Below are 22,306 nucleotides of genomic sequence, written 5' to 3'. Positions count from 1 at the left end.
GGCCCCACGACAGCCCACCCCCCCAAAAAATAAAATATTAATATGAAAACAAAAAAAGGATAGATAAATCCACATATACACAACACAAATATACACACACCTGCTAAGATATACAGTTTGCTACTATTTGAAATAGCAAAAGAATACAAATAGACTCTGATAGAAGGTGCAAGTACCAGAAGAAGGGAAGAAGGCTAAAAAATAGGATGAATGAGGAAGAAGACATATGATGAATATTCACTTGCATGAAAGCTGAACAATGAAACCTGTTAAAATTGTTTCAAAAGCCAGGTGCTGGTGGCTCACGCCTATAATCCTAGCTACTCAGGAGAATGAGATCTAAGGATCACGGTTCAAAGCCAGCCCGGGCAGGAAAGTCTGTGAGACTCTTATCCCCAATTTACTACCAGAAAACCGGAAGTGATGCAGTGGCTTAAGGTGGTAGAGCACTAGTCTTGAGTTGAAGAGCTCAGGGAAGTGCCCAGGCCCTGAATCCAAGCCCCACGACTGACAAAAACAAAAAATCCTGTTTCAAGAAGCAAGAGTAGATCAAAAGCATATGGTACACATGTATAGAAATAACATGACAGTTATGTATTTTCTTAGATTCTGAAGAAAAATTTGTTTAGCAATATGTACTTTTAAAGCAAAGGAATAAGTTTTGGCATTTGTCACTAAAAATATTTGACTGCTACCTATTGAATCTCAGCTTTCTATTTTGTAAATAACATGCAGAAATAGACTACAATGTCTTCTTTATTCTACTTCCTGACAGCTCTTACTATCTTGCTTCCTAAAGAAAGGGGAAGTGATATGCCTTTGCTAGAGTAACTGCTGTATCTATATTTTTTTGGGGGGGGGATCCGGTTGTGGGGCCTGGGCCTGGGCGCTGTCCCTCAGCTCTTCAACTCAAGGCTAGTGCTCTACCACTTGAGCCACAGCACAACTTCTGGCTTTTTTCTTTTTGCTTATGTGGTGCTGAGGAATCGAACCCAGGGTCTCATGCATGCAAGGCAAGCGCTCTACCACTGAGCCACCTTCCCAGCCCCTGTATCTACATTTTTATCCTGCAATCTAGGTCCAGTGCTAGCCAAGTGTTCTACCACTGAATCACACCCAGCCTATACCTACTTTCTCATACATAAAAAAGTAGCTTGGCACTCTAGATTTGCAAAAGTCCTTCTCATTTAGGAAGACCAAGCAAACAATACTGGAAAGTTTGACATTTTTTAATTATCATGTAAAAAAATAAAAAAGAGAAAAACACACAAGCTAACATGCTCAATGAACATCAGAAACACAACAAGCAGAAGACTTCTAAAGATGAAAAAACATTTCTTCAAAATGATACAAGGGCCCAGCACTGGCAGCTCACATTTGTAATCCTAGCTACTCACAGGAGGCTGAGATCTGAGGATTGAGGTTCAAAGCCAACCCAGACAGGAAAGTCCCCGTGAGATTCTTATCTCCAGAAAACCAGAAGTAACACTGTGACTCAAAGTGACTTGAGCAAAATAACTCAGGGACAGCATCTGGGCCCTGAATTCAAGCCCCATAACTGACAAAAAAAAAAAAAAAAAAAGATACAAGGGCAGAAGATACCACAAAGGAGACAGTTTGGATGTGTTCAGGACATACAAAAGGCATTAGAACAATCACTACAGAAGCCTAAATTGCATCTCTATGTGTTAATGATGGAATAATAATTTAAAAATACTCCAGTTAAAAAAGCTTCATGGAAGTGGTGTTATGGCTCAGATGATAGAGCTATAGCCTTGAGCCTTGAGTACAAAGAGGCCCAGAGACAATGCACAGACCAGCAAAAAAAACAAAACAAAACAAAACACTTCATTTGGGCTTGGTATATGGTTTAGTGATAGAGTGCTTGCCTAGCATGCATAAAGCCCTGGGTTCAATTCCTCAGTACCATATAAACACAGAAAGCCAGAAATGGTGCTGTGGCTCAAGTAGTAGAGTGCTAGCCTTGAGCAGAAAAAAAGAAGCTCAAGTACAGTGTCCAAGCCCTGAGTTCAAGCAAAGAGAAAAAAAAAAAAAAAAAAGCTTCATTTATCAATTTATATACAGTACAAAAATGTGTATGCCATTTCATAATTATTTAAATTATTATATATCTAACATAGTGCTATACCCTTAAGATTCAATGATAGATAATAGTGCTACTAGAAATCAGTATATGTACAGCCTGGGAACTAATCGTTTCGGTGCCTCTTAAAGGGAAGAAAAAAGGGGCAGAGAGGGAAGGCTTGATCCATGACCTACTGATAAAAACTGTGTGCTTCAGTCTATGACAGAATTAAGCCAGGATTCAATGGGGGGCCAGGGGGAGAATACCTAACGCTGCTTTTGATATCATTTTTGCTGAGCAAAAAAGAGATACCCCAAAGAGGAAAATAATAGTGACTATATTCAAGGCAAAGGAAAAAGAGAAAAATATTAAGAGGAAAGAAATTTGGGCAATTGATAGTTTAGTTTATGAACTCTGAATTTCTTAGCACAACAAAAATTTTAAAAAATAAATATGAAAACTAACATGAGCCACCAAATTTTGATTCTACCATGTAAAAGCAATCTTATTTGGCAGAATCACATGCACACACAAACACACACACAAAGTAATACCTTTTCATGAAAAATAACAAAAGGCAAAATCAATCTCAGAATGGATCCTTTGAATCTCAGAATTTAAACCTAACTAAATTCAGCTTTATGGAAAAATTCATGATCATACTAATAATCCAATTTTTCTTATTTCAATCTAAACAGAAAAAGCACAGAGACAGAGCAAGAATCAAGAGACTCTCAAGTGCTTAAGATTCACATGTTATCAACATCCCCCACAACTCCAATTCCATTATCAGAAACTTATGACAGCTCTTAATACAAACCAAAGCAACATATGGCTTCATTTCCCATGCCTGAAGGTTTGTATTATCTATTATTATTGGAGATACTTTCTTCTCAAATGCTTCTTTTGCTAAAAAAAAAAAAAAAAAACACAACAGAAAATAAGCCATTTTTCATGATAAGGATTATCTTAATAACCATTTCTTAATAACATTAAGTGCTATCTTGTTTTTGTAATTTAAAAGTCACTGACATGAACTAGTTTTACTCACTATGTGACTAGGAAATATCACTTTTTGTGTATTCTAGTCCTGGGCTTGAACTCAGGGCCTAGGTGCTATCTCTACCTTTTTTTTGTGCTCAAGGCTAGCACTCTACCACTTGAGCCACAGCTCTACTTTTCTGGCTTTCTGGAAATAATAATCTCATGGACTTTTCTACCCAGGATGGCTTCAAACTGTGATCCTCAGAGCTCAGTCTGCTGAGTAGTTAGGATTAAAGACATACGCCACCAGTGCCTGGTGGAAATACCACATCTGAAGAAATAACTATTTGGGGCTGAGAAGGTGGCTCAGTGGTAGAGCGCTTGCCTTGCATGCCTGAGGCCCTGGGTTCGACTCCTCAGCACTACATAAGCAAAAAAGAAAAAAGCCGGAAGTGGCACTGTGGCTCAAGTGGTAGAGCACTAGCCTTGAGCTGAAGAGCTGAGGGACAGCGCCCAGGCCCAGAGTTCAGGCCCCATAACCGAACCCAAAAAAAAAAAAAAAAGAAAAAGAAAAGAAATAACTATTTAAAGTACAGGTAAGGGGGCTGGGAAGATGGCTCAGTGGTAGAGCACTTGCCTTGCATGCCTGAGACCTTGGGTTCAATTCCTCAGCACCACATAAGCAAAAAGAAAAAAGCCGGAAGTGGTGCTGTGGCTCAAGTGGTAGAGTGCTAGCCTTGAGCTGAAGAGCTGAGGGACAGCGTCCAGGCCCAGATTTCAGGCCCTACGACCGGACCCAAAACATAAATAAATAAATAAAATAAAGTACAGGTAAATGTTGAATAATAAATATGAAATACTGAAGATACATAATAATCAGAAAAAATGTGTCATCTTAAAAGCAACACAGTGTCCTATATTAAGTTCTGGAACAGTCAGGTACTTTAGTAGAAAAACGAAAATCCACATAAATCTGGAATTTCATTAACAGCAATGTATCAATGCTAATTTCTTTTTTTTTTTTTTAAATTTTATTTTATTTTATTTGAGAACATACTGTACAGAGGGGTTACAATTACATGGGCAGGATAATGCATACATTTCTTACCAAGCATTGCAGCCTCCTCCTTTGTTTACCCTTCACCTCCCTTCCCAGCCTCCCCCCTCCCTCCCACCCAATCATACCCCCCCACTCCCCCGCTAATTTCTTATTTTTACTATATATACCATATTTTACCATATATTCCATTTTACCAAATATATGTTAACATCAAAGAAAAATAGGTGAAGTATATACAGAAGGTCTGTACTATCTTTGCAACAAAATTTTCTTTATCTAAAAACATTCCAAAATGAAGCTTAGAAAGAATCAAAATATAAATAAATATATACAATTTACAATAATTTAAAATAAAAAGCAAGCCTGGAACTAACTGGTGGCTCACACATGTAATCCCAGTTACTCAGGAGGCCAAGATCTGAGGATCAAGATTTGAAACCCCAACATGAAAGTCTGTGAGACTATCTCCAATTAACCAGAAAAAAAACTGAAGTAGAGTTGTGAGGCTCAAATGGTAGAAAACCAAGCTAAAACAACAAAGTTAAGGGATAGCACCAGAGTCCCAGTATAGGCAAAAATAAATTTTAAAAATATATATTTATATATATATATACATATATATAATTTTTTTTTTGTCATTGTGGGGCCTGAATCCAGGGCCTCAGTGTTTCTGAGCTCTTTCTCAAGGCTACTGCTCTAGCACTTTAGGCCACAGCTTCACTTATGGTTTTCTGAGTGGTTAATTGGAGATAAGAGTCTCTCGGCCTTTCCTATCCAGCCTGGCTTCAAACCATGATCCTCAAATCTCAGCCTCTTGAGTAGCTGGGATTACAGGTGTAAGCCTCTAGTGCCTGGCTAAAAAAGGAATTATTTAAATCTTTTAACTGCCATATGAAATAAAACCTCATTTAACTCATAACATTATAATTAATGCTATACATTATAGTTATTTCATATGTATGATATAGTCCTAGAACTAAGGAAATCATAAATTCATGAAGTTATATGTCTCTCAAAACATAAATAAGCAAAATTTATTTCTACACTATTGTTCCCCAAATCACATCTATTCTTACCACGGTTCTGGTTCCATTCATGTGCCTCTCCTAGGTACTTTATATCAAACTGGTACTGTCCATTTATATAAAAATAATCATCAGTACTAAGAATGACTCCACTTGGATTATCTTCTTGCAAAGTCCTATTAATGATAAAGGAAAGTATACTTATTAATGTTCCTTCCAAAATATCTCATAATTTTTACAATCATAATTAAAATAAAAATTGATATTATCATTTAAAGGAATAAGACTAACAAAATATTCAAATAAATCATACTGAATATTTCCAAACAAAAGTCTGACTCCAAAAAATAATTTACATATGGCAAGCTGATTTTTAATGTAAAATATTCCAAAATTTTTAATGTTATAAAACATCTTCACAAATAACTATTAAAAGGTTTGAGGATTCTGAGTTTCTAATTACCAAGAAAACCCAGGGGCTGGGCATGGTGATATACACCTATAATCCCAGCTACTCAGGAGGCAGAAATCAAGAGACTATCTAAGCAACCAGTTAGTGATACCTCATTTCAACCAGCCAACTGGGTATGTGCTTTTATAACTGTTATCCCAATTGGGGGAGATACAGATTAGGATCTCATGGTCCTGGTACCAGGCAAAAATATAATCCTATCTTTAAAAAAAAAAAAAAAAGGAAGTCAAGCACATGCCTATAATCCTAGCTACTGAGGAGGCTGAGATCTGAAGATCACGGTTCAAAGCCAGCCTGGGCAGGAAAGTCTGTGAAACTCTTATCTGCAATTAACCACCAGAAAACCAGACATGGTGCTGTGGCTCATGTGGTAGAGCACTAGCCTTAACCTGAAGAGCTGAGGGACAGCACCCAGACACAGAGTTCAAGCCCCACAACGGACAAAAAAAAAAGTGTCAGTAGAGCTGTGGCTCAAGTGGTAGAATGACAGCCTTGAGTAAGAGTCAATATTTACAATGTTTGAAAAATATTAGCAAAAAAATTCTATATTTACATAAAACTTTGGGGTTAATAAACGTCTCTTTAAAGAAACTTGCATATTCACATGAGTTATTCAAATTCACACATTATACATTTTAAGAACTGAAAACCTCATACCTTGCCAAAAAAGATTTTCCTGATCCCGGAAGCCCTCTGAGAAGAACAAGAATCAGTCCAACATAAGATGTTGTCTTCTTTCTTACAACCTGAGAAACTGGAGTCTCTTGAACCTGATAAGCACTTGTTCCCTCTGTGTTTCTCCAGACCTTAGTTGGGGAAGCATGAGGAATAACAGAGGGTGGAAACGTGTAGTTGACAGGTCTCCAGTGTGCAGCTGTGGTCACAACAGGAGCTACAAAGCCGTGCTTTCCTTGAAAGAGGTCAAAAGTAGGAATCATTGGATTCCAGATTGGTGGAGGTGGAGGAGGAGGAAGCAGTAAAGGGAGAGGGGTAAGTACTGGACAGTAATTAACATCCTTCCCCTTTGGTGGAAGTTCAGGATGTTTATGAGGCTTGAAACTGAACCCTTCAGAAGGTACAAAAACATCAGAGGCAGAAGTAGATTTCTGATCCCCACTAGTACCTGGTAAATCAAGCCCCAGATTCTGCACAGGAAGGGTTGAAGGAGCCTGAGGCTCATTGGCTTCCATATCCACAGAGGGTTGAGAGAGCTGGTTATCAACACATTCAGCTTCTAAACCCTCTTTCTGTCTTTGATTGAAATTGCTACAGCCCACAGTGAAGTCATTTGCTGGATTTAAAGAGCTACTGAGAAGAGAATCTTCTGGGTAGTTACCTTCCAATGCATATGTTTTATCCCTTATAAAACTGTCAGACTCATGCAAAACTGAATGTGAAGTTAATGAATTTGAACTTAATGTAGAATTATCAAATTTTTCACTGCTTGAATCCTTATTTTGTGTAGATAGAATGGGAGCCGTATTACTTGAATCTGAATTTATAAATTTACTTGGGTCATTCAAACTATGAATATCTTGCAAAGGCAAAAATGAGTATACTTGGTCATCAGAAGAGTTTAATTTCTCAAAAGCATTTTGTATTAAGGAATCCAAGTCTTCAGTTAGCTGCATGTCCAAAAATGAATCCAGTTTTGAATCTTCACTCTCTTCTTCAGGAGAACACTTCTCCATTGTTCCAGTTCCGGCTGTACTTGGCTGGGTCTCAGAAGCAACCAAGCTTTGTGAAGGTGATTCTTCCTTCTTGGTGTCAGTGGCAGATAACTCTAACAAACAATCCATGGCATTTTCAACTGCACAACAAGAATAATAACAACAACAAAAAATGCATAACATATTGAGAAAAGCCAGACACAACTTTGTTAAAATCTAGGAAAAAACACTGAACTTTGCATTAAACAGAATACAAAGAAACTAATAAATATTCATGTTGTCTCCCAAAAATAAATACTTTGCTAATATATCAAAATCTATGTTAGTGAAAAATTTCAATGATAGTGACATGCAGTCTTGTTTCAGACAAACAATAACACAGCATCATCAAGTGGCTATTCGTTGACCAATTTACTGGATAAATGTATACATATCTGTAATTATATGTATTAGAGTTATATAGACAGATAGATAGATATAAAGGTCCAAAATAAAGCCAGTTGATTTAATCAACAATGATTTACCTAATTCATGTCCTCTTAAGGATTACATATTTTAAGTGTGAATTATAAAGAATACATATATTTTCATGCTATGAATTTCACTTCATGCAAAAACATTTATGACCATATACTACATGTCAGATAAACTTGGTACAAAATGTGTAAGACAGCCTTTACTATGCTCAAAGACTTTTATATTTTTTTTTGGGGGGGGGGATTGGTCATGGGGCTTGAACTCTGTGTCTGGGCACTGTCCCTCAGCTCTTCAGCTCAAGGCAAGCACTCCACCACTTGAGCCACAGCACCACTTCTGGCTTTTGTATTTTAATGGAGTTTAAAAACAGGAGAAGATAATTATATCATGATATAAAGTGTACTTTTGATAATGTCCTAATATCTATGGTAGTGGACAGGAGAGTAAGGAAATATCCCACATAGAGTGATATGTGAACTTGCTCTTGAAGATTAAAAAACAGGCAGGAGAAAAGGAAAAACCAAGTTTGAAAACACAAAACCTGTTTACAGTGTTAAGAGCAGGTGTCAGAGAGTAGGCTTACAGTGCTATGCATGGTGAGGAAGAGAAGATGATAAACCTGACAGGGAGGCGGGGTGAAATGGAGAAGGGTCCCATGTGTCATACTAAGAAATAATAATTTTATTTTCTAAGGGAACTTGAAGAAAAACTCTCACCAGTCACAGCATACAGGCTAGAAGCTTTATACAAAAATGAGGGAAGCATCATCCTATTAAATTCGATGAAGAACATGAAGCTCAAAATGCACAGTAACTTGACCCAAGTCATACAGATACTAAGTGACACAGCCACAGCTAGGGATCCGATTCCAGTGCTGAGCTCTTCCAGTTATCACGAAAATAGGAAGGTATTGGAATTTTTACACATTTAGAGCTAAGGACGTAGCTCAATGGTAAGAACACCTGTTTTTCCATGGGTGAGCCCCTGGCTTTGATCCCCAGCACAGCATGGTAAGGGGGGAAAAAGTAAGCATTTAAAATGTTTGCATTTTGTTTTAAGAGACCTAAATCTGGAAACAGCACAGCACAGGAAGTAACAGCTCTGGTGTGGAGTCAGAACACCAACATTTAAGTCCCTGGCTGGCTATGACACTTCAAACAAGTTAGTTACCAGCCCTAAGCCTAGGTTTTTCTCATTTATAACATGGGGATAATAAAAGTACCTACCTCATAGGTTGTTGTGGGGATTAAATGAGATAATCCATGAAAAAATGCTGTGCACAAGGACTGGCACCTAGTAAGCACCCAATTAATGTTCCCTTAAGAAGAAAAACAAAGAGGGATTGGAGGGGCAAGCCTGGCAGAGAGACCAGAGATCTTAGCAATACTACAAAGGCAAGAAGCCCTAAAAACAGACAAAAAGGAGAGGGGAAAGAAAATACAAACACGAGGAATTTCTATGAAAATAAAAATTGATATAATAAAAAATTAAAAAGAGAAACTAAAAAACACATATATAATGAAAAACAGTATAAACAGAACTAAAGAAAATCAAAATAAACAAACAGGTTATCACACAAAAAAAAAAGGTCCTTAAACAGACTGGTGGAAAAAAATTACAACTATGACATGAAAACAAAAAAAAAAAAGAAAGAAAACAGAACACTTCACAAAAGAATAGAAACTAACAATAGAAACTAATTTACAAGAATGTTCAATAGTCTTCTTTTTTTAAAAATACAAATTAAGAAAAAGTACAATTTTTATTTTAATCTTAATTCTATATAATGCTGAAAAGGCTGTGATGAGTTAGACAATGCTGGTGGTACTACAAATTAGCACATCTCATTGGTACATAATTAGTAGTATATTTCCTAGAGTTGAGAACTAACCTTACCCTGTGAATGAAGAAAATAAAACTCTAAGAATTTAAAGAGTCTAAAAAGTATTGTTCATGCCTGTCATCTTAAGCTACTCAGAGGCTGAGATCTGAGAATCACAGTTCAAAGCCAGCCTGGGCAGCAAAGTCTGCCACTTTTTTTTTTTTTTTGGGTCCGGTCGTGGGGCCTGAACTCTGGGCCTGGGCGCTGTCCCTCAGCTCTTCAGCTCAAGGCTAGCGCTCTACCACTTGAGCCACAGCGCCACTTCCGGCTTTTTTCTTTTTGCTTATGTGGTGCTGAGGAATCGAACCCAGGGCCTCAAGTATGCAAGGCAAGCGCTCTACCACTGAGCCACCTTCCCAGCCCCAAAGTCTGACACTTTTTATCTTCAATTAACCAGTAAGAATAGAAATGAGGTTGTGGCTCAAGCGGTACAGTACCAATCTTGAGTGAAAAAGCTAAGGGACAGCACCCCTCCTGTTCAAGTACAAGTACTATCGTGTGTGTGTGCGCGTGTGTGTGTGTGTGTGTGCGTGTGTGTGTGTGTGCGTGTGTGCACGCACACACGCACACACACGCACACGCACACACATGAAGAAAGAGAAAGAAGGAGGGAAGAAGAGGAGGGAGAGAAGGAGAGGAGGGAGGAAGACAGAGAGAAAAAAGAGACAGAATGTAAGAAAGAGAAAGCTAATTTTAACAAATGTTCTTTGTGGTATTTTCATTAAAAAATTAAGATATAAATAAGTAAATTAGGATGCAACAACTCAATGGAATTAAATAACTACTAAAAATAGATATAGATTGCAGCAACACTAAACAATGTTTAATCATATTAAGTTTAAAAAAGTAAACTGAGTATGCATTACCTGAACTGTGAAATGGTAACCTTCTGTACAACACCTTAATAACAATAAAATTATATTTTTTAAAAAGTAAACTTAAGTTATTTAAGCTTAAAAAGTAAAATGTAAAATGTCATTCATAATACCAAGTGTTTATAAAGGAAGTCTATAGAGGATCCTAGAAAAGAGAAATAAGTTCTTTGTTAAGATAATACAGTTTTCTTCTCATTCCCTACTACTATGTTAGTATATGTACAATAAATAAACTTTAAAGACATCAAAATTAGAAAATATAGAAGTCATTTACAAAAATCTACATACTATGATTTCTGAAGACCAAGTGCAGTACTGAAATCTGGTTTTCTCCATGCACATCCTAACAGAATAAATTAAATATGCTCACACCATACAGTTACACAGTAACCATGTATTACCAAACACTTCAAGTCTAGAAGAATTATATCTTATACTAATCATAGTCATTAATAATACTGAGTATCAATATTTAATTTGCTTACCCAACTTATGTAATGACTTCCTTCAGTTGGCAAATATACTCCTAAAAATTATTGTAAGTTACTAATAGCATATCCTTCTAAATACAAAACAAAAACAAAAAACTTCAGTCCTCATTGAAAAAGTCCTTGCCGGTAAGAAACATGCTACCATTAGAAAACAGACTCAAAAAAGATAGTGGCGGGCTGGAAATGTGGCTTAGTGGTAGAGTGCCTGCCTAGCACGCATGAAGCCCTTGGGTTCAATTCCTCAGTATCTCTTTTTTTTTTTGGGGGGGGGGCTGGTTGTGGGGCCTTAACTCTGGGCCTGGGCACTGTCCTTCACCTCTTCAGCTCAAGGCTAGCACTCTACCACTTGAGCCACAGCACCACTTCTGGCTTTTTTCTTTTTGCTTATGTTGTGCTGAGGAATCGAACCCGGGACCTCGAGCATGCAAGGCCAGCACTCTACCACTGAGCCACCTTCCCAGCCCCCTCAGTATCTCTCTTAAACAGAAGAATCCAGAATGGCACTGTGGCTCAAGTGGTATAGTACTAACCTTGTGCAAAAAAAAAATCTTAGGAACAGTACCCAGCCCCTGAGTTCAAGCCCCAGGATTGAAAAAAAAAAAAAAAAAAAGTATAGTGGCAGATTGTATCACTAACTCCAATACAGCTCCAACTCCAATGTTTTGAAACCAAACCAATCACTAAGCTCCTGGTTTTTTGTTTTATTTTATTGTTTCTTTGTGTTTGTTTCAGACTCTCTCACTATGTAAACCAAAAGGTGTAAACTCTATCTTCCTGCCTCAGCCTGAGTGCTAAGATTAGCAACACCACACTCAGCCTATGTTTGATTTCCATAATTCATTATAAATATATTTCAACTCCTACTATAAGTTGTTATTTTAGAAATTATAAATACAGCAGTAAAACAAAGTAAGCCTTTAATGTCTGTCTCCATAGAGCTTACATTCTAAGACATTGGTTCTCAATCAGGTAAGATTTTTTGTTGTAAGAGATAAGTAACAATATATGGGAAACATTTTGGTTCATGACAGGGATGCTACCTACTTAAAGACCCTATAATGCACAGTAGAGCCATTCACAGCAAAGAATTATCTGGCCCAAAATCCCAATAGTGCCAAGCTGCTTTACAGGGGAAAAAAAAGAAACAAAAAAATATGGAGAATATAGTGTCTTTAGATGCATCTTATATCTCAATGCTGTACTTTTTTTTGTATGCCAGTCCTGGGGCTTGAACTCAGGGCATAGGCACTGTCCCTGAGCTTTTGTGCTCAAGACTAGTGCTCTACCACTTGAGCCACAACTCCACTTCTGGCTTTTTTGATGGCTAATTGGAGATGAGAATTTCACAGACTTTCCTTCCCAGGCTGGCTTCAAACTGTAGTCCTTAGATCTTAGCCTGAGTAGCAAAGATTACAGTCATTAGCCACCAGGGCCCAGCTGTTGTACATTTAAGAGTAGATATGATGCTTTACTCTTCTTCAAATCCCTCATAATACCAAATGTAGTAACTTGTCTATGGCAGGTACTAAATTAAATGATGAACAAAAGGGAAATCAAGAAAGTCATATTCCTCTATTACCATTGATAATAGCACAAAACATGAAGTCTTCTTATAAGATGCAAAGGGTTCAAACTAAACTTTTTCTCACCTTTGAAATCACATTCAGAAAGCATCAAATATACTACATCAGGGTCCAATTCAGAAAACATCTCTGAGATACTGGTGAAGAGTTCTTCCTGAGCACTTTTTGTCTCACACATGGAAGGAAGAGTAGTGGTTGGCTTCTCATGACTAGCAACACTGGATACAACTTCCTTAGAGCTTGCAGTCTTCCGCAAAGGATGGCCCCCAAGATTTTTCCTTTTCCTTGGCATTCTGACTTCCAAAACTAAAATGTTTCCCTTTTTTAAAAAAAAATTTAAGACTTTTTTTGTATTGAAATCATAATTCAAAGAAAATAGGATTAAAAATCTTGCACAATCCAGCAGTAATAGCACCTAAAATAGAAAGCAAGTAAAAACACTCAGACTACATAATTACGTTTCCATTTCTAAAACTGGGAGGGCACCTTTATTTAACTGTAAGAAATTATCATAGATTTTGTGACAGCGAAGACAAAAAATAGCCAATTTTTCTCTCTCCAAAACATTCCAGTTTTGCCAGGATTAAACATGCTATTATTTAAAAAAATAAGATAATAACATAGCAAAACATAATTCAGAACAGTGAATACACTGTTTCAATGTCATTATTTCACTTTTGAAAAAATATAAAATGACACATACAAATAGACACTAGAATGCCTATTGAACACCTACATTCAGATTTCTAACAAGCATTATAAAGTTAACATGTCCAAAACTGACCTCCTGATAACCCCTTCTTGCCAGTCCTTCCCAACACAGTAAATGTAACTCTTTCCTTCTACTTGCTCAGGTCAAAAATCATGGAATAAGCCAGGCACCAGAGCTCATAACTGTAATCCTAGCTACTCCGGAGGCTGAGATCTGAGCATTACAGTTCAAAGCCAGCCTAGGCAGGAAATGGCAAGAATATCTATGAGTCACCTATCTCCAATAAACCACTCAGAAAATTAGAAGTGGCGCTGTGGCTCCAGTGGTAGAGCACTTGCCTTGAGCTGAAGAGCTCAGGGACAGTGTCCAGGCCCAGAGTTCAAGCCCCACCACTGACCAAAAAAAAAAAAAAAAAAAAATCATGGAATAATCCTAGACTCCTCTAAGCCAACTTCTATATCAATTTTGTCAGTGTAATCCCCAAAATGTATTCAGAATGTGATTACTCCTTATCACCCTAGATTACCCTAGATTTAGCTACCACAGCCTCTGGTTGGTTTATTTAGCAAAGTAGGCAAAGTGACTCAACTAATCTATAGTTGGATAATGTCTCTTCTCTACTAAACTATCCACTAACTTCTCAGCTCACACAGGATCAAAGCAGGAGACCTGAAAATTACCTATAATCCAGACACTTGTTACCTCAGTATTACTATCCCCCAATCTTCTTCCTTCTCATGCCATTCCAAGTACACTTAGCCTCCTTTGTCTTCTCCAAACATACCAGCTAGTTCTCACCTGGGAACCTTTACATGGCTGGTTTTCTCTGACTGAATTTCTTCACCAGATATTTACAGATTCTTTCTTATTAGTATTCAAATATTACCCATATCAGGAATTTGGTCCAATAAAGCCTCTCATTCTTCTTACCCTACTGAAATTTTCTCAATCAGACTTATTTTCTAACGTGGTTTATGTTTTCTTTTTTTCTTTTTTCTTTGCCAGTCCTGGGTATGAACTCAGGGCCTAGGCAAAGTCCCTGAATTTTTCTGCTCAAGGCTAGCACTCCACCACTTGAGCCATAGCTCCACTTCCAGCTTTTTGGTGCTTCATTGGAATTAAGTCTCACAAACTTTCTGGCAGAGGCTAGCTTCAAACCTTGATCCTCAGATCTCAGCTTCCTAAGTAGCTAGGGCTATAGGTGTGAGCCACCCCAACACGTTCTTTTTTTTTTTTTTTTAGCTAAGTCTAGAGAATCACTTGTTTTTGTTTGTTGTTGTTGTTGTTGTTGTTTTCAGTTGTGGGGCTTGAACTCTGGGCCTAGGCTATGTCTCTCAGCTCTTCAGCTCAAGGGTAGGGCTCTACCACTTTGAGCCACAGCACCACTTCTGGTTTTCTGGTGGTTAATTAGAGATAAGAGTCTCACTGGCTTTGCTGCCCGAGCTGGCTTTGAACCTCAATCCTCCAATCTCAGCCTCCTGAGTAGCTAGGATTACAGCCACTGGCGTCTGGTAAGATTTATGCTTAATTTCATTATATTTACTATGCATAATCCAGTAAATGTGTAAGTTCCACAAAGGCTGAGACTCATTCAGTCTGCTTGGTTCTCTTTGTTTGGATGAGTCTAATAAACATTTCAAAATTTAAATGTCTGATATTTTTGCCAAAATCTGCTCTAACCATTTGGCATGACTATCATCAAGTGGTATTTTCCTAACTAGTCTTTCTGTCCCCTTCAGTCTATTTTCAGCATGATCGTCAGACTGAATCAGCATCTATACTAAACTCTCAAGTGATTCTCTAGACTTAGCTAAAGTTCTTAAAATGCCCTATTTCCCTGCTAGCACTCTTCTGAAATACTTACATTGCTAACTCACTCTTTCAAATTTCTGGTCGTGACACATGCAATGGATTCTTCCCTGACTATCCAGTTAAAAGTCAAATACCCTACTACCTATTCAGTCCCCATTTCTTGCAGCTAGTCATTACCCATATTGCCTTCTATATTTACCTTTCAGTTAAATTTGTATCAATTTGTGTCATAGCTCTCTCCACCTTCCAGAACTGCACTGATAATTTGGTAGCCACCAGACACAAGTGCCTATTTAAATTTAAATTAATTAAAATTAAACAAAATTACATTTTTATACATGAATTCATATATAAATACAGAATTCAGAGCAAGAAAATATTGGAGATAAAAAGGATATTACATAATAATAAAGGATCACTCTACTAAGAACATATACCAAGCCTAATGTCTATGTGCCAAATGAAAAGAGCTATAAAATAGGTGGCTAAAAAAAAAAAACAGAGGGGCTGAGAAGGTGGCTCAGTGGTAGAGTGCTTGCCTTGCATGCATGAGGCCCTGGGTTCGATTCCTCAGCACCACATAAGCAAAAAGAAAAAAAGCCGGAAGTGGCGCTGTGGCTCAAGTGGTAGAGCTCTAGCCTTGAGCTGAAGAGCTGAGGGACAGCGCCCAGACCCAGTGTTCAGGCCCAATGACCGGACCCAAAAAAAAAAAAAAAAACAGAGTTGGCTGGGAATGTGGCTTAGTGGTACAGTGCTTGGTTAGCATGCATGAACCCCTGGGTTCAATGCCTCACTACCAAATAAACAAAGCCAGAAGAGGGTCTGTGGCCACCAAAAACAAAAACTGATAGGTATGAAAGGAAAAGTAGAAAAATCCACTATAGCTATAAGTACCACTATCACTCTATCAATAATTTAAACAAAATTAACAGAAAATCCCAAGGATACAGAACTTAACAACACCAACAATTAAGGATCTAATTAACACATATGGAACATTGCACTCAGCAGCAACAAAATATACATTATTTTCAATTGCCCAAAGAACAACTACCAAGATAAACCAAAATCAGAGCCAATTCCATTAGCTCATGCCTATTATCCTAGCTAATCAGGAAGCTGAGATCTGAGGATCTTGGCACTGTGGCTCAAAGTGGTAGAGCAGTAATGAGGATCAAGGTTTAGAGCAGACTGGGCTGACAAACTCACTATATCACCATACTGTTATCTCCAATTAATCAACAAAAAGCCAGAAATTGAGGCTGGACTCAATGGGAGAGCATCAATGGTAACATAAAAGTGACCAAGAGCAGAGGGCCCTGAGTTCAAGCTCCAGTGTGGACACAATAAGAAAGAAATCTCAAGAAAAATTTAAGAATACGCTGAATGATATGAAAATCATATCAAAACCTGCAGAATAAGAAATGGAGGTATGACTCATATGGTATACTGAAAGTCATCAAAATGGGGCACTGGTGGTTCATGCCTGAAAACCTAGCTGCTCAGGAGCCTGAGATCTGAGAATTGCAGTTCAAACCCAGCCCAGGCAGGAAAGTCTATGAGACTCTTATCTCCAATTAACCACTAGAAAACTGGAAGTGGAGCAGTGGCTCAATTGGCAGAGTGCTAGTCTTGAGCTGAAGAGCTCTAGAACAGCACCCAGGCTTAGAGTTCAAGCCCCAGACCAACAACGAAAAACAAAAAAAGAAAGTAACTCATCAACAGGGGCTGGGAAGGTGGCTCAGTGGTAGAGTGCTTGTCTTGCATGCATGAGGCCCTGGGTTCAATTCCTCAGCACCACATAAGCAAAAAGAAAAAAAGCCGGAAGTGGCGCTGTGGCTCAAGTGGTAGAGCGCTAGCCTTGAGCTGAAGAGCTGAGGGACAGCGTCCAGGCCCAGAGTTCAGGCTCCACGACCAGACCCAAAAAATAAAAAAAATTTTTTTTTTAAATTTTTTATAGACAAAACTGCTCTAAATTTTCAAAGAAAAAGGAACTGGAATAGCTAGAATATTGAAAAAGAACAGAAAGGATCAATTCAATTTCAAGAATTGTTATATTGCTACAATATAATCAAGACTGTGGGATGTCAGCAGGCTAACAGATATATAGGCCTAACTAGAGATTTAGGAAGAGTCAAAAAGGCAAAGAAAAAACAATATAAATATGACCAAGTAATTTCTGACAAAAGTGCAAAAACAATACCCTTTTCAACAAACCATACCAAACCAAGTGAACATACATACATTAAAAATAATAATATTAAAGCTAGATTTAAGTCCAAACACTTTACAGAAAAATTAACTCAAAATGGATTTTGTATTTTTTGCTTTTTGAGACAGGATCTCATTATGTAGCCCAGGTTGCTTCCAAACTTGCAATCTTAACTTTTAAGTCTTACCCCCCTAAGTGCTGGGAATATTTTATGTGTGTGCTACAACAACCAGCTGGATTGTGAAAGATATAACACTATAAATACTTTAGGGGAAAAAATATGGAGAAAACCTTGAGCATCTAGAGGTAAAGAAAAATGCCAAAAACAACCAAAAAAAGGAAAAAGTAGCTAGGCATCAGTGGCTCATGCCTATAATCCTAGCTACTCAGAAGGCTGAGATCTGAGGAACTTTTCTTGTCTCTGTCTCATCCACTCTTTTGATGACACCATCCAGATTCATGGCTTCAAATATAATCAGCATGCTAACAAGTTACTATCTCCCTTGTCCACACTGAAGTCTATTTTGTATATTGATACAGCTTGAATATGAAAAATCCTCTAACAGGCTCATGTGTTGAAGGCTTGGTCCCCAGCTTATAGACATAATCATTGAAAGGTGGTTGGGTAATGAGGGCTCTGTTCTAACTAACTGATCTATGGGTAAATTTATTATTTGGAGGTGTGGAAACTAAGATGTGGGGGCTGGATAGAGGAAGCAGTTCACTAAAGGCATGTCTTTAAAGGTCTTATCTTGGTTTAAATTCATATTAGGGCTAAAGGTTTGGTTAAAACAGTAGACCACCTGCCTAGCAAGTACAAGGCCTCTGAGTTTAAACTCCAAGACTGTCAAAAGGAAAGAAAAATAGAATGAAGAGAGAAGAGCTGATACTAATATCCAGGCACATTAACAGAACAAAATTTTAAAAAGCCTCTCTCTATAAGAAATATATAAGAAGGGCTGGGAAGGTGGCTCAGTGGTAGAGCGCTTGCCTTGCATGCATGAGGCCCTGGGTTCGATTCCTCAGCACCACATAAGCAGAAAAAAAAAAGCCAGAAGTGGTGCTATGGCTCAAGTGGTAGAGCGCTAGCCTTGAGCTAAAGAGCTGAGGGACAGCGCCCAGGCCCAGAGTTCAGGCCCCACAACTGGACCCCCCCCCCCAAAAAAAAAATATATATATATATAAGAAATCTACAGGAGAATGGTTAAATTACAGAGAAAAAAATCACACTTTGAAATCATATGCAGCAATTTTTTTAAAAAAAGCAATGTGACCCTGAGACAGAGCTCTAAGACAAGTTGTCAAAGATATAAGGCAAGCCAGGCGCCGGTGGCCCACACCTGTAATCCTAACTACTCCAGAGGCTGAGATCTGAGGATCGCGGTTCAAAGTCAGCCCCAGCAGGAAAGTCCATGAGACTCTTATCTCCACTAAACCACTAGAAAACTGGAAGTGGCGCTGTGGCTCAAGCAGTAGAGCGCTCGCCTTGAGCTGAAGAGTGCAGGGACAGCGCCCAAGCCCAGAGTTCAAGCCCCACGACCGACCAAGAAAAAAAAAAAAAGATATAAGGCAACTGCTGAACAATATGCAACTTTTGACAATAAAATATGGCAGGAGAAGCCGGGCACTGGTGGCTCACGCCTGTAAGCCTAGCTACTCAGGAGGCTGAGATCTGAGGATCGTGGTTCAAAGCCAGCCCGGGCAGGAGAGACCGTGAAACTCCTATCTCCAATAAACCACCAGAAAACCGGAAGTGGCGCTGTAGCTCAAGTGGTAGAGCGCTCGCCTTGAGCTACAGAGCTGAGGGACAGCGCCCAGGCCCAGAGTTCAAGCCCCACGACCGACCAAAAAAAAAAATATATATATATATATATATGGCAGGAGGTGTACTTCTGTACAATCTTTCAATGCATACTACAATCCTTTAGTACTTACTGCAATATTTGTCTTATTTATCTTACATCCTTCCATTTCTTAACCTGTTTTCTCTATTCACTAGCTATTTTCCTACATGGTTTGTCATCTCCTTTGTCACTGTCAAAAAGACTCTGGTAAGCTGCAGTAGTATGCAGGTACACACAAAGTCCATCTTCATCTCCTACACTATAGAAAGAGACTGTGCACTATGGGGAAGCACCTGATGCTCTCAACTACTTGGGCAGATCCTGTAGAGAAAGACCTCTCAGATATTCACAGTGGAACTGACTGAATTTATCTGAATCCATCCCCATATATCTCCATGCTCCTTGAAACCATGGATTGTGACATATTCCAACATAGTTCTGTATGTAAAATTGGTACATAAGTACTAGTTGCAGATGGCAAACAACATATAAAATACAAAAGAGTAGAGATGAAATTTTAAGGATAGAAAAACTAAAGCACTAATTTTTTTTGGGGGGGGGGGGGTCTGGTCGTGGGGCCTGAACTCTGGGCCTGGGCACTGTCCCTCAGCTCTTTAGCTCAAGGCTAGCGCTCTACCACTTGAGCCACAGTGCCACTCCAGCTTTTTGCTTTTTGCTTATGTGGTGCTGAGGAATCAAACCCAGGGTCTCATGCATACAAGGCAAGAGCTCTACCACTGAGCCACCTTCCCAGCCCTAAAGCACTAATTAAATGGGAAAGCCAGAACCACAATACAGATCTCAACAGGTTTTAGATTACCACCAGCTTTTCTAGAATATCTACTAACAAAACCTGTAATTATTTTTGTCTCATGAGAGACTTTTCTTGCTCAAATATGCAAGTGATATTTCAAAAACCTATATGTAAAAAATTCATAACCTCTGATTTTAATAATACTTACTAGGTATCTGGCATTGATGCTATCAATGTGATTGTTAGTAAGGCCACGGTTGATATCTGCAAACTCTATAGCTCTTGCTATTATCCAACATAATGTCTTCTTACTATAAAATAAAATGTTATGTATTAAAGGCAATCTTATAACAAGCCATAATCTTAAAATTAAAATCTAAAATAGTCAGCTAGCTACTAAATATTAAGGGAAAAATAGAATTCAAAACTAATTACCATTTTGTGCCCCATAATTAAAAAGCCAATCAAGATCATCAATGACAGAGTACTTGCCCAACATACACAAACCCTGGTTTCAATCTCAGCATAGAAAAAAAAAGAAAAAAGAAGAAAGAAGGAAAGAAAGAAAGGAAGGAAGGAAGAAAGAAAGAGAGGAAGGAAGGAAGAAAGAAAGAAGAAAAGAGAAACGAGAGAGAGAAAAGAAAAGAAAAAAAGAACAAAGCCAGGTGCCAGTAACTCATGTCTCTATAATCTTCACTATTCAGAGGTTAGGATGCTGGGATCTGAGGACCATAGTTCAAAGCTAGCCTAGGCAGGAAAAGCTGTAAGACTCTATCTCCAATTCTAGCTCCACCAAAAGTGAAGCTATAGCTCAAACTGAGAGAGTGCTGGCCTTGAGCATTTAAAAATTCAGGGACTAGCCAGGCACCGGTGGCTCACACCTATAATCCTAGCTACTCAGGAGGCTGAGATCTGAGGATCACAGTTCAAAGCCAGCCCGGGTATGAAAGTCTGTGAAACTCTTATTTCCAATAAACCACTAGAAAACCAGAAGTGGTGCTGTGAGCTAAAGAGCTGAGGGACAGTACCCAGGCCCAGAGTTCAAGCCCCAGGACTGACAAAAATAATAGTAATAATAATAATAATAAAAGCTCAGGGACAGTATCCAGACCCTGAATTCAAAGGCACTCCACCCTCAAAAAAAAAGAAATAAAAGAAAAAGAAAATTATCACTGGATAGGGGGAAAAAGAAGTCACCGTTTCTTCCATGGATTAGATGCTTATCAAGCATCTCTTCCCTAAAGCCTCTCTTCTCCTTTAGCTCCTCCTTCTATCCCAGCTTTAACTCCAAATAACCCCACCTACCCACCTTCTCCCTATGTCTAATCTGTAGTCTTTTTTTTTTTTTTTGGTGGGGGGTCCGGTCATGGGCCTGAACTCTGGGCCTGGGCACTGTTCCTCAGCTCTTCAGCTCAAGGCTAGCGCTCTACCACTTGAGCCACAGCACCACTTCCAGCTTTTTTTTTTCTGCTAATGTGGTGCTGAGGAATCGAACCCAGGGCCTTATGCCTGAAGGCAAGCACTCTACCACTGAGCCACCTTCCCAGCCCCTAATCTATAGTCTTTTTATCTGTTCAAGAGGAAACTGGAAACAAAATTAGAAACAAAATGGGCAGTTTTTATTTTTTATCTCATTTTTAGTTTTACAAATATGTAAACCTCAAAAAACTAAATCATAAAGCAGTGTTTAAAATATTAGGTGAACAGCTGACAGAAATAGACCTGGTGCCAAAACACCATCCCACAGATTACTTGCAGTATACAAAGAGAAAATCATAACTCTATAATGAAATGCTCATCAAGCTGTCACCACCTGATGTCAGAGATATGACGTCAGAGATAATCTAATAGTGGAGGCTTAGATACTGTTTGCCTTCTAACAAATAACATGAAGTACAAAGCCCTACCAAAAGAAGTTCTTTCCAAAATGTTTAACCTGAATCTACTGACATCTTTAGATTGAACTCCCCATTTACAGAAACTATAGGAACAGTGAAAGCAGTCACATTGCACCAATAGAAAATAACTTTTAATACAAATACAACAGTCCAACAGTGAGCAAGAAGGAGTGGTAAGGTACAGGAAGGGTGGATGTGTAGGGGAGACAATTCCATATAAAGACAGGGAGGAATCTTTACCATTTCCTATGCAGGGTACAAGAAATGTTTTCTTTTGCTCTATTTTAAACTTGCTTTTGAGCCACGTAGTTCAAGCCAGCCATTTCGCTTAATGATGTATTTTCTCTATTAAACTCTCTGCTTTACCACGTAAAGAAAAAAATAAAAATTAAGCCAGGTGCCAGTGACTCCCACCTATAATCCTACCTACTCAAGAGGTTGAGATCTGAGGACTGCAGTTCAAAGCCAA

At 38.4% G+C, this 22,306-nt stretch overlaps 1 protein-coding gene across 5 annotated transcripts in view; it reads right to left on the bottom strand.

Moving 5' to 3' along the window:
* Positions 1-22,306, bottom strand: part of N4bp2 (NEDD4 binding protein 2) — a 69,436-nt gene that overhangs the window by 38,973 nt on the left and 8,157 nt on the right. The window contains exons 2-7 of one of the 5 annotated variants that reach the window (XM_042678099.1): positions 20,148-20,250; positions 15,329-15,418; positions 12,672-13,020; positions 6,285-7,437; positions 5,207-5,331; positions 2,907-2,995 (exon numbers count right to left, since the gene is read on the bottom strand). In XM_042678099.1, coding sequence (XP_042534033.1) covers positions 2,907-2,995; positions 5,207-5,331; positions 6,285-7,437; positions 12,672-12,897 — 1,593 coding nt within the window. In that variant the 5' untranslated portion in view covers positions 12,898-13,020; positions 15,329-15,418; positions 20,148-20,250. Of the gene's footprint in view, positions 1-2,906; positions 2,996-5,206; positions 5,332-6,284; positions 7,438-9,000; positions 9,093-12,671; positions 13,021-15,328; positions 15,419-20,147; positions 20,251-22,306 lie in introns of those variants that run through there. The other 4 variants (XM_042678102.1, XM_042678100.1, XM_042678103.1 and 1 more) reach the window with 4 other exon arrangements.

This window comes from Dipodomys spectabilis, unplaced genomic scaffold (genome assembly GCF_019054845.1).
Source record: "Dipodomys spectabilis isolate Male_0828 unplaced genomic scaffold, ASM1905484v1 ptg000043l, whole genome shotgun sequence".
In the NCBI taxonomy this organism is placed as follows: Eukaryota; Metazoa; Chordata; class Mammalia; order Rodentia; family Heteromyidae; genus Dipodomys; species Dipodomys spectabilis.
Note: the sequence above shows the minus strand (reverse complement) of the source record. Positions and strands in the feature narration are given on the sequence as shown.